This window comes from Heteronotia binoei, chromosome 8 (genome assembly GCF_032191835.1).
Source record: "Heteronotia binoei isolate CCM8104 ecotype False Entrance Well chromosome 8, APGP_CSIRO_Hbin_v1, whole genome shotgun sequence".
NCBI lineage: Eukaryota > Metazoa > Chordata > Lepidosauria > Squamata > Gekkonidae > Heteronotia > Heteronotia binoei.
Window position 1 is genome coordinate 126,696,482 of NC_083230.1, and position 14,250 is coordinate 126,710,731.

The 14,250-nt window shown below is 48.9% G+C and overlaps 1 protein-coding gene across 1 annotated transcript in view; it reads left to right on the top strand.

Annotated features, from left to right (window-relative positions):
* UBE2H (ubiquitin conjugating enzyme E2 H) overlaps nt 1-14,250 on the top strand; it is a 97,448-nt gene that overhangs the window by 48,346 nt on the left and 34,852 nt on the right. Inside the window, exon 2 of the mRNA XM_060246033.1 lies at nt 13,605-13,681. Coding sequence (XP_060102016.1) covers nt 13,605-13,681 — 77 coding nt within the window. The remainder of the gene's footprint in view (nt 1-13,604; nt 13,682-14,250) is intronic.

Genomic DNA, 14,250 nt, shown 5'->3' on the forward strand with positions numbered 1-14,250 from the left:
TGACCATCACGTCAGGTTTGCCGGCTGCGGCTCAACCCGGTCCTCGAACCAATGGGTTGAAATTAAATCAAAAGAGTTTCCGACACAACATCAGGAAGAACTTCCTGACCGTTAGAGGGATTCCTCAGTGGAACAGGCTTCCTCGGGAGGTAGTGGGCTCTCCTTCTTTGGAGTTTTTTAAACAAAGGCTGGGATGACCATCTGACAGCAATGAAGATCCTATGAATTTAGGGGGGAGGTGTTTGTGAGTTTCCTGTGTTGTGCAGGGGGTTGGACTAGATGACCCTGGAGGTCGCTTCCAACTCTATGGTTCTATAAGTTAGAGCGGTTCCTCAGTGGAACAGACTTCCTTGGGAGGTGGTGGGCTCTCTTTCCTTGGAGGTTTTTAAGCAGAGGCTAGATGGCCATCTGACAGCGACGAAGATCCTGTGAATTTAGGGGGGAGGTGTTTGTGAGTTTCCTGCATTGTGCAGGGGGTTGGGCTAGATGACCCTAGAGGTCCCTTCCAACTCTATGATTCTGTGATTCCTCAGGAGGTGGTGGGCTCTCCTTCCTTGGAGGTTTTTCAACAGAGGCTAGATGGCCATCTGACAACAATGAAGATCCTGTGAATTTAGGGGGGAGGTGTTTGTGAGTTTCCTGCATTGTGCAGGGGGTTGGACTAGATGACCCTAGAGGTCCCTTCCAACTTTATGATTCTATGATTCTAAAGAGGGCTCACTTTTGAACTGGTGCTGGGGCGGGGGGAGTTACGGGTTGGTGGGAATCGGGTCGACCTTTCTGGGAAATCTTTCAACCTGGCCGTGTCCGACATTACACCTGCCAGATATTGATTACACGAAAGCACGAGGAAAGGATTAGGGCCTCACAATGTCTTGGCAGCCTCCTAGCGGAGCTAAAGTCCCGGGTTAATGATCTGTAGAGATCAGTGGCTCTAGGAATAGGCATCTCCGGGCTTGGCTTCTATATTTGCGTGGAAGGTTATATTGGGTGTTTGGCATGTGCGTTGCTGTGCAGTGTGACCTGGGCAGCTGGTGGCATCTTGCGTCAACGAGGAAGCGAGAAGAATAGAGCACTGGAGTAGCCCGAGTGAGTAAAGCACGGTGGCTGTGAGTGCAAAGGAGACTCTGACTCGGTCGTCCACTCCGCCACTAATCCCCTTGGTGGCCTTAGGCATGCCTCTCTTGTCTTATCGGCCTCTACGGTGGGGGTGGCCAAACTGGGGCTCGGGAGCCACGTGTGGCTCTTTCACACAAATTGTGTGGCTCTTGAAGCCCCCACTGTCCCATCGGCTGGCTTGGAAAAGGCATTTCTCTCTTTAAATCACTTTGCCAAGCCAGCCGATGGTTTAGGGCAGTGGTCCCCAACCTTTTTGGCACCAGGGACCGGTTTTGTGGAATACAATTCTTCCACAGACCCAGGGAGGGGGCGGTTGTGGTGGCAGCGGCAGTGGTTTTGGGATGATGCAGTTGTACACTTTATTTTGGTGTGGTGGTTAAGTGTGTGGACTCTTATCTGGGAGAACCGGGTTTGATTCCCCACTCCTCCACTTGCAGCTGCTGGCATGGCCTTGGGACAGTCATAGCTCTCACAGCAGTTGTCCTTGAAAGGGCAGCTTCTGGGAGAGCTCTCTCAGCCCCACCGGCCTCACAGGGTGCCCGTTTTGGGGAGAAAGGGAAAGGAGATTGTGAGTCACTTAGAATTGGAGTGAAGGGCAGGCTATAAATCCAATGTTGTCTTATTATTATTATTACTACATTGTAATATATAATGAAATAATTATACAACTCACAGCCCGGTTGCTAAGAGGCCATGGATCGGGGGTTGGAGACCCCTGGTTTAGGGAATGCCTTTAAAGTTAAAGTTGCTTTCTTTCCACCTCTCCCTCCCTCCTCCCATCTATTTTCCTTCCTTCCTTCCTTCCTTCCTTCCTTCCTTCCTTCCTTCCTTCCTTCCTTCCTTCCTTCCTTCCTTCCTTCCTTCCTTCCTTCCTTCCTTCCTTCCTTCCTTCCTTCCTCCCTCCCTCCCTCCCTCCCTCCCTCCCTCCCTCCCTCCCTCCCAGCTCTCGAACGTCTGATATTCGGCTCTCAAATGTCAGATGTTTATTCTGTTTGGCTCTAGAACTGGCCTGCCTCACTGGGTTGTTGTAGCAGTCCCTGAGTTGCATTCAAAGCATTTTTCACAGGAGGTGTAACTGTGTGTTTTTGGTGCACTTTGGCATATGCCACGGCGGCCACTCACTCTCAACCTCTCCATCTGAGAGCCAGTTTGGTGTAGTGGTGAAGTGTATGGACTCTTATCTGGGAGAACCGGGTTTGATTCCTCACTCCTCCACTTGCAGCTGCTGGAATGGCCTTGGGTCAGCCAGAGCTCTCTTATCTGGGAGAACCGGGTTTGATTCCTCACTCCTCCACTTGCAGCTGCTGGAATGGCCTTGGGTCAGCCAGAGCTCTCTTATCTGGGAGAACCGGGTTTGATTCCTCACTCCTCCACTTGCAGCTGCTGGAATGGCCTTGGGTCAGCCAGAGCTCTCTTATCTGGGAGAACCGGGTTTGATTCCCCACTCCTCCACTTGCACCTGCTGGAATGGCATTGGGTCACCCAGAGCTCTCTTATCTGGGAGATCAAGGTTTGATTCCCCACTCCTCCACTTGCAGCTGCTGGAATGGCCTTGGGTCAGCCAGAGCTCTCTTATCTGGGAGAACCAGGTTTGATTCCCCACTCCTCCACTCGCAGCTGCTGGAATGGCCTTGGGTTAGCCAGAACTCTTGCAGAGTTGTCCTTGAAAGGGTGGCTTCTGTCAGAGCTCTGTCAGCCCCACCCACCTCACAGGGTGTCTGTTGTGGCGGGAGAAGATATAGGAGATTGTAAACCCCTCTGAGTCTCTGATTCAGAGAGAAGGGCGGGGTATAAATCTGCAGTCTTCTTCTTTACCGGCTCTTGGCACTACGGTATTTCCTTAACAGGTGCTTCCTGCCTCTTGTGTGGCGGGCGGAGGGGAGTTTGCCCAACTACTGCATGGAGAATGTCGTCGTTGGGTTTGCGTTGGCAGGCATAAACACCCCCCCCCCGGTCCCCTTCCAAGCTTTTGGATCAAACGGTTGCAGGACCCCTTGTGCAGTCCGGGTCCCAAACACACGTCTTATTCAATTTGTATAGTTTCTTGCACATTCTGGAGCGTTCCCTCTTGGCGGCAGGCCTTCCAAGGGAAGGGAGGAAGGAAGGAAGGGAGTTGGCAGCGAAGGTGTTGATGTCGGCATTCCCTCCAAGGTTCCCTCCGACCTTGGAAGTTCGGGAACGATTCTCCGGAGGACGCTGGGGTGCCCGTGTGCCACTCATGTGGTTCCAGCTTCCTGCCTCTCCCAAATAATTAATTCAGCGTGCTTGGCGGATGCTGTGGTGACCAGGGCTGGGGGGGTGGAGTGTCCCACACGCAAGCCGCAGAAAAACTTTCATGCCCATGCAGGAAGGCTTCTTCGTCTAGGTTCAAACGTTGCTTTCCCCTCTGTTCAGTTTTTGGACTCGGGTTACGGAACTGAAATAACCCCAGCTTGATTCGCTCCAGCCTCTGCCGTCCGCGTGACCCAGAGGTTCTTTGGGGCCCGCTTCATTTTAATCAACGCAAGTCCATAAAGCTCTCTGTATTCTTCTTCCCCCCGCCCCCATTCACAATTAGCAGAGATGGTGCGGCGATGTCTGGCTTTGTACCTGTTGCCTACGAAGTTCAACTCTCATTCCTTGTCCCTTGCCAGCTGTGCCAGGTTCCAGATGTATGATCCCTTCTGGCTTTTACCTGCCCTTGACTGATGGGGAGGGGGGCAGTAAGCCCAGATGCTGGTTGTTAGGTCAGCCCCCCAGGCCTGGTAGTTGCAGCCCCCCTACCAAACCTTTCCCCATTGGGTAAGGCTTTTTTTTGTAGCAGGAACTCCTTTGCGTATTAGGCCACACCTCCCTGATGTAGCCAATCCTCCGAGAGCTTACAGGGCTCTTCTTTCAGGGCCTATTGTAAGCTCCAGGAAGATTGGCTACATCAGGGGTGTGTGGCTGAAAATGCAGAGGGGGTCCTGCTGCAAAAAAAACCCTGGGTACGGCCTAGGTGAGCCAGTGTTGGTGTAGTGGAGAAGTGCATGGACTTTTATCTGGGAGAACCGGGTTTGATTCCCCACTCCTCCACTTGCAGCTGCTGGAATGGCCTTGGGTCAGCCAGAGGTCTCTTATCTGGGAGAACCGGGTTTGATTCCCCACTCCTCCACTTGCACCTGCTGGAATGGCCTTGGGTCAGCCATAGCCTTCTTATCTGGGAGAACCAGGTTTCATTCCCCACTCCTCCACTTGCAGCTGCTGGAATGGCCTTGGGTCAGCCAGAGCTCTCTTATCTGGAAGAACCGGGTTTGATTCCCCACTCCTCCACTTGCAGCTGCTGGAATGGCCTTGGGTCAGCCAGAGCTCTCTTATCTGGGAGAACTGGGTTTGATTTCCCACTCCTCTACTTGCAGCTGCAATGTGACTCTGAGATTCAGTTTTGGCCACCACATTTTAAGAAGGTTCTAGACAAGCTGGAACGTGTCCAGAGGAGGGCGACCAAGATGGTGAGGGGTCTGGAGACCAAGTCCTACGAGGAAAGGCTGAAGGGACACTGGGTATGTTTAGTGTGGAGAGGAGATGACTGAGAGAGAGGTGATATGATCGTCATCTTCAAGTACTTGAAGGGCTGTCATATAGAGGATGGCTTGGAGTTGTTTTTTGTTGCCGCAGAAGGTTGAATCAGAACCAGTGGGTTGAATGTGAATCAAAAGAGTTTTTGGCTAAACATTAGGAAAAACTTCATGACCGTTAGAGCGGTTCCTCAGTGGAACAGGCTTCTTCGGGAGATGTGGGCTCTCCTTCCTTGGAGGTTTTTGAACAGAGGCTAGATGGCCATCTGACAGCGATGAAGATCCTGTGCATTTAGGGGGAGGTGTTTGTGAGTTTCCTGCATTGTGCAGGGGGTTGGACTAGATGACCCTAGAGGTACCTTACAACTCTATGAATCTATATTCTATTAGGAAGAACTTCCTGACCGTTAGAGCGATTCCTCAGTGGAACAGGCTTCCTCCTTGGGAGGTGGTGGGCTCTCCTTCCTTGGAGGTTTTTAAACAGAGGCTAGATGGCCATCTGACAGCGATGAAGATCCTGTGCATTTAAGGGGAGGTGTTTGTGAGTTTCCTGCATTGCGCAGGGGGTTGGACTAGATGACCCTGGAGATCCCTTCCAACTCTTATGATTCTGTGAGTCATTCTGAAGTACATTTTTAAAGAGCCAAAAATGGCACCAAAGACTCATTTCCCCCCCCCCCCTGTGGTATGTACTTCCCTCTCTCCTAGTTAGGTCAAACGTGTTTTTTCCAATTTTTTCCCCCCGTTACCTGCAAGACCTGTTTTACCAGAGATCGCAGTGGGACAAAAGAAGTACATGCACGCTCCATGGGCAACAATAGCTGTATTGTACCATCTCTGCGGATGTTTTTGGAGCATTCTCAATCTGCGCGAGAGCTTTGGAAGAGCTCCGTGGTGTAATTGGTGTTGGTGTTTACATCTTTGCGGGGTTTCGCAAATGTATTCTCTCGGCGATTATAAAAAGCATTAATTCTGGCAACAGGCTGAAAAAGTCTCCGGTAATTCTGTTATCGGAGTAACGTGCTTTTAAGAAGTCGCCAGCAACACACAGACGTCTGGCGTGTTTTCCCGAGCTGATGCAAGGTTGGGCACGGTGTTGGCGTGAAGAGCCTGAGGGGAAGGTTGCTCTGAAGCTATACCCCCCCAACCCTCTCCCCCGGAGAGGTGTGTCAGGTCTTCAGTATTGAAGGGGGGGGGGGTTGTCTTCTGGGTTCTCATGTGCTATTGCCTCCCTCGGTGGAATTGCGAATCTCCATTCCTCAGGAGGTGGTGGGCTCTCCTTCCTTGGAGGTTTTTCAACAGAGGCTAGATGGCCATCTGACAGCAATGAAGATCCTGTGAATTTAGGGGGAGGGGTTTGAGTTTCCTGCATTGTGCAGGGGGTTGGACTAGATGACCCTAGAGGTCCCTTCCAACTCTATGATTCTATTATTCAATGGGTTGAAATTAAATCAAAAGAGTTTCCGGCTCAACATTAGGAAGAATTTCCTGACAGAGCGATTCCTCAGTGGAACAGGCTTCTCCTTGGGAGGTGGTGGGCTCTCCTTCCTTGGAGGTTTTTCAACAGAGGCTAGAGGGCCATCTGACAGCAATGAGGATCCGGTGAATTTAGGGGGAAGCAATGGATTGTAGGGATGGAATTCTAGCCGGAGCTCCTTGGCATATTAGGCCATACACTCCTGATGTAGCCAACCCTCCAAGAGCTTACAAAAAAGAGCCTTTTTTGTTAATTCCAAATGCAATTTTGGGTTGTATCGACAGAAGTCAAGCGTCCAGACCACGTGAAGTGATGGTATCGTTTTACTCTGCTCTGGTATGACCTCACCTGGAGTCTTGTGTTCAGTTTGGGGCACCACATTTTAAGAAGGATCTAGACAAGCTGGAAAGGGTCCAGAGGAGGGCGACGAAGATGGGGAGGGGTCTGGAGACCAAGTCCTACGAGGAAAGGCTGAAGGAGCTGGGGATGTTTAGCCTGGAGAGGAGGCGGCTGAGAGGTGATAGGATCACCATCTTCAAGTCCTTGAAGGGCTGTCCTATAGAGGAAGGTGTGGAATTGTTTTCTGTGGCCCCAGAAGGTAGGACCAGTTGAAATTAAATCAGAAGAGTTTCCGGCTCAACATGAGGAAGAACTTCCTGACCGTTAGAGTGATTCCTCAGTGGAAGAGGCTTCCTCGGGAGGTGGTGGGCTCTCCTTTCTTGGAGGTTTTTAAACAGAGGCTGGATGACCATCTGACAGCAATGAAGATCCTGTGAATTTAGGGGGAGGTGTTTGTGAGTTTCCTGCATTGTTCAGGGGGTTGGACTAGATGGCCCTGGAGGTCCCTTCCAACTCTATGATTCTGAGTGTTTGGTGACAGCTACGCTCATTTCCCTGCTGAGTGGCTTATCACGAAGAATTTCGTATTTTGCCTGCGCTGAAGGACAATGGTTTTTCAGATGTGGTCAGCTTTTTCCCACCTGTCTTGGAAAACGGACGTTGCAAATGGCGGATTGGATCTTTGTTCCAAGAGCGGCACACAAAGACGTGAAGCTTCTTTATGCTGAATTGGACCACTGTTCTATCTAGCTCTTGAAGTGGCTTGGGGCTCTTTAGCTTGGAGAAACGACAGCTGAGGGGTGACATGGCAGAGGCTTACGAGATTATGTGTAGGATAGAGAAGGTAGAGAAAGAAGCACACTGTTCTGGATTCTAGTTTCAGTCTATATTTTGTGTGAAATAATTCCTGGAGAGAGGCTGCCAAGGTTCCAGCCCTTTTGAGGTTTGTAAAAAAAAATTCTACCTGTTCCAGAGAGCCAGTTTGGTGTAGTGGTGAAGTGCGCACATTCTTATCTGGGAGAACTGTGTTTGATTCCCCACTCCTCCACTTGCAGCTGCTGGAATGGCCTTGAGTCAGCCAGAGCTCTCTTATCTGGGAGAACCGGGTTTGATTCCCCACTCCTCCCCTTGCAGCTGCTGGAATGGCCTTGGGTCAGCCAGAGCTCTCTTATCTGGGAGAACTGGGTTTGATTCCCCACTCCTCCACTCGCAGCTGCTGGAATGGCCTTGAGTCAGCCAGAGCTCTCTTATCATGGAGAACCGGGTTTGATTCCCCACTCCTCCACTTGCAGCTGCTGGAATGGCCTTGGGTCAGCCAGAGCTCTCTTATCTGGGAGAACCGGGTTTGATTCCCCACTCCTCCACTTGCAGCTGCTGGAATGGCCTTGGGTCAGCCACAGCTCTCGCAGCGTTGTCCTTGATAGAGCTTTTTTGTCAGAGCTCTCTCAGCCCCACCTACCTCACAGGGTGTCTGTTGTGGGGGAGGAAGGCAAAGGAGTTCTGAGACTCTGGGAGGAAGGCAAAGCCGTTCTGAGACTCTGGTTCAGAGAGAAAGGCGGGGTATAAGTCTATGGTCTTCTCCTTGCTGCCTGATTTATTTGCGTGTGCATCAGGCCTCGGATTGAGCAGGAGCTCACAGGAGCGCAGCTCCTGAACCTTTCTGAGGGTTCCCCCTCCTCCTCCCCACCTGCCTTGTCCATTGAGTAGTAGGTGCAGCTGCACAACGATCCCTGGATTAGGAGAGCGGGCAGCCAGCCAGCCACACCCCTAGCAACCCTCATTAACCCCTGGAGAAGCCCGAGCCACCCTTTCTCCACTTCTTACGTGATTTTGGGTGGTGGGTGGCGTGCTGACCTTTTGACTGGTGGGGCGGCCCAGGAGAGCCACAGGCAGACAAGGCCTGCTTGGGCTGGCCGGATCTCTACCCAGCCCAAGCAGGCCTCGCTCACCCGGGGCTCTCCTTTCTTGCTTCGGGTTGCTTTTGGCTAGGGGGGCGAGGGTGGCACACACTAATGAGTCATGCTAATGAGCTCCACCGCCTATTCTTCTTTAAAATGACCCCTGGTGTGCATGTTACCTGTGTGAGTTCTTCAGTACTGGGCTATTATTTGCCAGGAATAAGAAAAGGCTTCTAAATCTATCCATTTTGAGAAAGGGGGAAATACTTGCAAGCTTGCACCAAGTCCACGGCGATCGCTGTTATCCTTTGGCTTGCTAGCACTGGTGGGGGTCGTTTGGCATCTTCCCCCCCCCCCACCTAGGTGAACAAATCAGCAGCACCTTATAAAGCTGGATTAACTGCTACTGGGGCTGTCTCTTAGCGCTCGACGAGCGATTCCTCGGGATTAAGAACATTTCTAGATCTAAATTCAGAACAACCACCGGGCTGCTAAAAGCTTCCCCTGAAAACATAGCCTTAATTGGACAGATCTACTGTTTGGCGCGTAAGGTACAGCGAAGCGTCTTTCTGTTTTGAACCTAAGCTTTGGAAAATATTTTGGATGGTCAGGTGCCGGCCTTGTACTGTGGATAACTATTTTATTTATCAAAGATTTCAGGTTTTCACGGCTGGTAACATCGTTAGGGTTTGTAGACTCTTTCGGGCTCAAGTGCCGTGTTCTACTGGAGAAAGTTTTTCTTCCAGACGTTTCGTTCTCGGCTGCGGAGAACATCCTCAGTGGACTGAGGATTGGCCTCAGTGGACTGAGGATGTTCTCCGCAGCCGAGAACGAAACGTCTGGAAGAAAAACTTTCTCCAGTAGAACACGGCACTTGAGCCCGAAAGAGTCTACAAACCCTAATAATATTTTATTTATTTTAGGCAATTTATAGTCCGCCTTTTTTCCAGGGATGGGCTCAGGGCGAATGACAACGTTCTAAAAACAAGTAGAAAAACAACAGTTAAAACCAGAGCGATGTGGACAATACAGTTTGACAGATCGTACAAATTACAAATGGCGGCTCAGTTGGGCACATATTCTATGAACCAAAGATAGCAAATAAAATAGATTTATGTTACAGCAGAGGTGGATCGCCACGTAGGACCAGCCGGCGGAGTAGGACGCCCACTGCCTCAGCCAAAGGCCTGGCGGAATAGCTCCGTTTTACAGGCCCTACAGAAAGCGAGGGTCTGGATCTCTACAGGGAGCTGATTCCACCAGGCTGGGGCCAAGGCTGAAAAGGCCCCGGCCCTGGTTGAGGCAAGACGGACATCCTTCAGGCCTGGGACGGTCAGTAGATGTTGTGTGCCAGATCATAGTGATCTCCGGGACACATATGAGGAGAGGCAGTTTAGTAGATACGTCATTAGCATTACTGTTTTCAGAAACCCAGTGTCCGGGACATGGTTTCAGAGTGTGACAGTGTTGGTCTGCAGTGGAAGAGCTTGAGCAGTGTTCCGTCCTCATATCCCCCCCTTAATGAGCAGAGCAGGTCGGATTCTGAACAGACCATAACTGCTCTCAGGGGTGGAATTCTAGCAGGAGCTCCTTTGCATATGAGGCCATGCACCCCTAATGTAGCCAATTTCCCTGGAGCTTCCAGTAGGCCCTCTACTTAGAGCCCTGTAAGCTCTTGGGGGATTGGCCACATCAGGGGGTGTGTGGCTTAATATGCAAAGGAGCTCCTGCTAGAATTCCACCGCCGACTGCTGTCATCTTCGAATGGGCAGTGCAAAACCATGTGCGGCTCCAGAGGGTCAAAGCTTCTTTCATTAGGAGGTTTCCGGCTTGTATCTGACAAAAAGGGACTTTGACTCTCAAAAGATTGGGCACACCCCCCCGCCCAACCTGTTTGCCTTCCTTCCTTCCTTCCGGTTCTCAAACTTGCTTAACGTAAGCGCCACACAGAATAAATGTCAGATTTTTGAGAGCTGCAAGGATAGAAGGAACGCAAATAGATGGGGGAGTGGTTGGGAGGGAGAGATGGAAAGAAAGCAACTTTAACTTGAAATGCCTTCTCCATGCCACAGGCTGGCTTGGCTTGGAGAAGTGATTTAAAGAGACTTCTCCAAGCTTGCCAATGGGGCAGTGGGGGCTTTGAGAGGCACACGATACGTGTGAAAGAACCACACGTGGTTCCCAAGCTGCAGTTTGGCCATCTCCATTCTATAGCGTCAGCGTAGAGATCAGTACTTTTTGTCTTGAATGAAAACTGTGAGCGCTCGGTCTTCTGTACAAAACAAATGCGAAACAGGAGCATTTTGGGTACTTTGTACGTATTAGAAGTTCACGGCGCCTACTTCCAAAGGCATAGTTAAAGCTGCTTTCTTTCATCTCTCCCTCCCGCCCCCCCTCCAATCTATTTGCCTTCCTTTTTCTCCCTGCAAGTAATGCCGGAAGTACCAATCTTGTTGCTTTAATGCCGCTGAGTATACACAGCCAGCCCAGATCCGTCTTACAGCACTTCTGAAAAATGCAACTTGTGTTTGTGTTCTGTTCCTTCTCTTCCTTCCTTCCCCCCGCTCCCAAAATGAAATCAGCAGCTGCCTTCTTTGAAAATAACATGTCCATTGTGTCATGCATGGCTTCAGATTTGGCATCATCTCTGCTTTAGCAGAAGTTTCAACCGCTTCGTTGAGGGCAAAAGAATTCTGTAGGCTCCTAAACATCGTTCCAGCTCTGCTTGTGAACCGTTTTCTCCTGTAGGCAGTTTTCCTAGAAAAAGGGCACTGGTTTTTCCCTTTGCGTTCAAGGGTTTGTGTTGATGACTCTCTGTTTCTCTGGGGATTTCTGTAGCTTCTTGAAGAAACCCCATTAGCAGTTAAATGCTCACTGTCACACAACGTAATAGCCACTTCCGTTAAACTAAGTTTTAAGAGTGAACACTTTTCAGGTCCTAAAAACCTTCGGCACCCTCTACACCAGGGTGTCAAATTTGTGGTTCAGGGCCAAATCAGGCCCCTGGAGGGCTCCTATCAGGCCTGTCCTGTGTGAACTGGCAGAGACTGACCAAGAGAAATATCTTGGGGTCATGGTAGATAACTCACTGAAAATGTCAGGACAGTGTGCGTTTGCAATAAAAAAGGCCAACGCCATGCTGGGAATTATTAGGAAGGGAATTGAAAACAAATCAGCCAGTATCATAATGCCCCTGTAAAAATCGATGGCGCAGTCTCATTTGGAGTACTGTGTGCAGTTCTGGTCGCCGCACCTCAAAAAGGATATTCTAGCATTGGAGAAAGTCCAGAAAAGGGCAACTAGAATGATTAAAGGGCTGGAGCACTTTCCCTATGAAGAAAGGTTGAAACGCTTGGGACTCTTTAGCTTGGAGAAACGTCGACTGTGGGTGACATGATAGAGGTTTACAAGATAATGCATGGGATGGAGAAAGTAGAGAAAGAAGTACTTTTCTCCCTTTCTCACAATACAAGACCTTGTGGGCATTCGATGAAATTGCTGAGCAGACAGGTTAAAACGGATAAAAGGAAGTCCTTCTTCGCTTCTTAATCACTGGATTTTATGAAAGATCTTAATTATAGCACCATAATCTTAAGTTTAATGTAATTTTAATGATTTTAAGGATGATTTTATATTGAAATTGTATATGAATTTATAATTGATTGCACATGGTTTTATTGTATACTGTATTCACATGTTGTGAGCCGCCCTGAGCCTGCTCGCGGGGAGGGTGGGATACAAATAAAAAGTTGTTGTTGTTGTTATTATTATTATTATTACCCAAAGGGTGATTGGCATGTGGAATTCACTGCCACAGGAGGCGGTGGCGGCCACAAGCATAGCCACCTTCAAGAGGGATTTAGATAAAAATATGGAGCAGAGGTCCATCAGTGTCTATTAGCCACAGTATATATATATATGTGTGTGTGTGTGTGTGTATACACACACACACATATATTGGCCACTGTGTGACACAGAGTGTAGGACTGGATGGGCCATTGGCCTGATCCAACATGGCTTCTCTTATGTTCTTATGTTTTTGGAAACAGCAGAACCACTTAAAGCTGTTTTCCAAAACCTAACCTTCTGGGAAGTGCTGAGATCTCCAGGGGAGCTAGCAACATTTGCAAGAATTCGGGTCATCTAGGGTCTAACAGCCTATGCAAGGGTATCCAACTCATTTGCTATGAGGGTCGGATCTTGACCTTGTCAGGCTGGGTCATGTGCATCACAAAATGTAATGCCAGGTCAGGAATATATAAAATTTATAAAGGTCACAGACACACACACTCAGTCTAATCCACCTCACTGGTTTGCTGAACCTCAGTCAACAGAAGGAAGAGAGGCTTGGCTTGGTAGCTCTGCTGTGCGATTGAGAGAGCCTGGCAAAGCTAGCTCTCCTTCTCCCACTTCCTCCCCAAGGGAGGTGCTTTCCTCTAGCTCCTGTGCGATTGAGTGAGCCTGGCAAAGCAAGCTGTGACGCAGAAGGAAGCGAGAGAGAAGGAAAAGGAAGCAGATGACAGTGAGTTGCTCGGGGGCCTGATAGGAGCCCTCCAGGGGCCTGATCTGGCTCTCGGACCGCATGTTGACACCCCTGAGCTGGAGAATAGGTCACAGAGATGAGAAAATCCAGGGCACCGTGGGTTAGTATTTTTTCCCCCCACCTTGGTAAAAATCTGAAAAAGAAGAAGAGTTGAAGGCATGCTGGGGTCAGTCAGGAAGATTTGTATGCCTCACCTGCCACCTCTTTTAAGTTAAACTGCACATCTGCAGAAGCAGCCCGGGTTTTGTCAGGATTCTAGTGAATTTTCATTTAGCTCGGTCGAATTTTCTGCCAAAGAACATGTTTGCATTTCTGTTATCCAGCGGTTATCTGGCGTTTGTGTTTGCTAGTCGCTAGTCGCTTTTTTAAAGAGAGCTGAAGCAGACATACCGCGAAGGATGCGAATTTGTAACCAGAAACACCTGGGTGTAAAGCAATTGCAAGTTATGGGTTTTTTGTGACTCCAACTGTGTTTGCTTTATTTTGTCTGTCATATGCATTCTTCTGCATTAAATGGCAGGAAATAACCTCCAAATATATTTTTGAATGGGCCTTATTGACAGAAGGATTACTCAAGATCTGTCTTGGAAGCGTTCCTAACAATGTTGGCGTTTAGATGTTCCCGGGGTGCCCAGATTCCGAGGAGGCCGACTCAATACCCACAAAACGTTTCCTTGACTTTGATGCACCAGTATCGAGAGCAAACATGAAGTCACAATACTTGGCGGACTCAACGAATTTGTAGTGAAGTTCTATGGACCACAAGGAAGTAAGTACAGGAACCTTTGCTCGTCTGTTCAAAAAAAGTCAAGGATGTCTGCGTGGTCAGGTTTAACGCAACGAAGTGTCCGTTTTAGGTTTCATGCAATGAAGCATCCGTTTTTTTTTTTTTTAAACTTTAAACATTTTATTAAGGCATAAAAGTAGCTTACAATCCATAGCGCAAGAAGTTTACCGTCAAGATTAACAGAAATAACATCGTAAGCTTAATAGACAGAATACAGAGCAAAAACAACCTTTAAAAACAAAATACAAACTGAAGGTAATAGTAATTATAATTATAGTAACACAGTATTTGAAAATAAAATAAGATCGGGGAAAGGAAAAAGGAAGATATAATACACTTTAAATAACTTGAAATTAACTTGTTAAGAGAATTTTATAGCAAAAGGAAATCCTTATACATTTTATTTTTAGAATAAGAGTTAGCATAAAATGGATCGGTGTCAAGCTTTTCTAGAATGGGAAGCCAAGTTGCCAGATATTTAGCGTAGGCTTGGTATGGGTCTTTGTGGTCTATGGCTGCCTGAATTTTATCCATTACAATGTGTTCCAGAC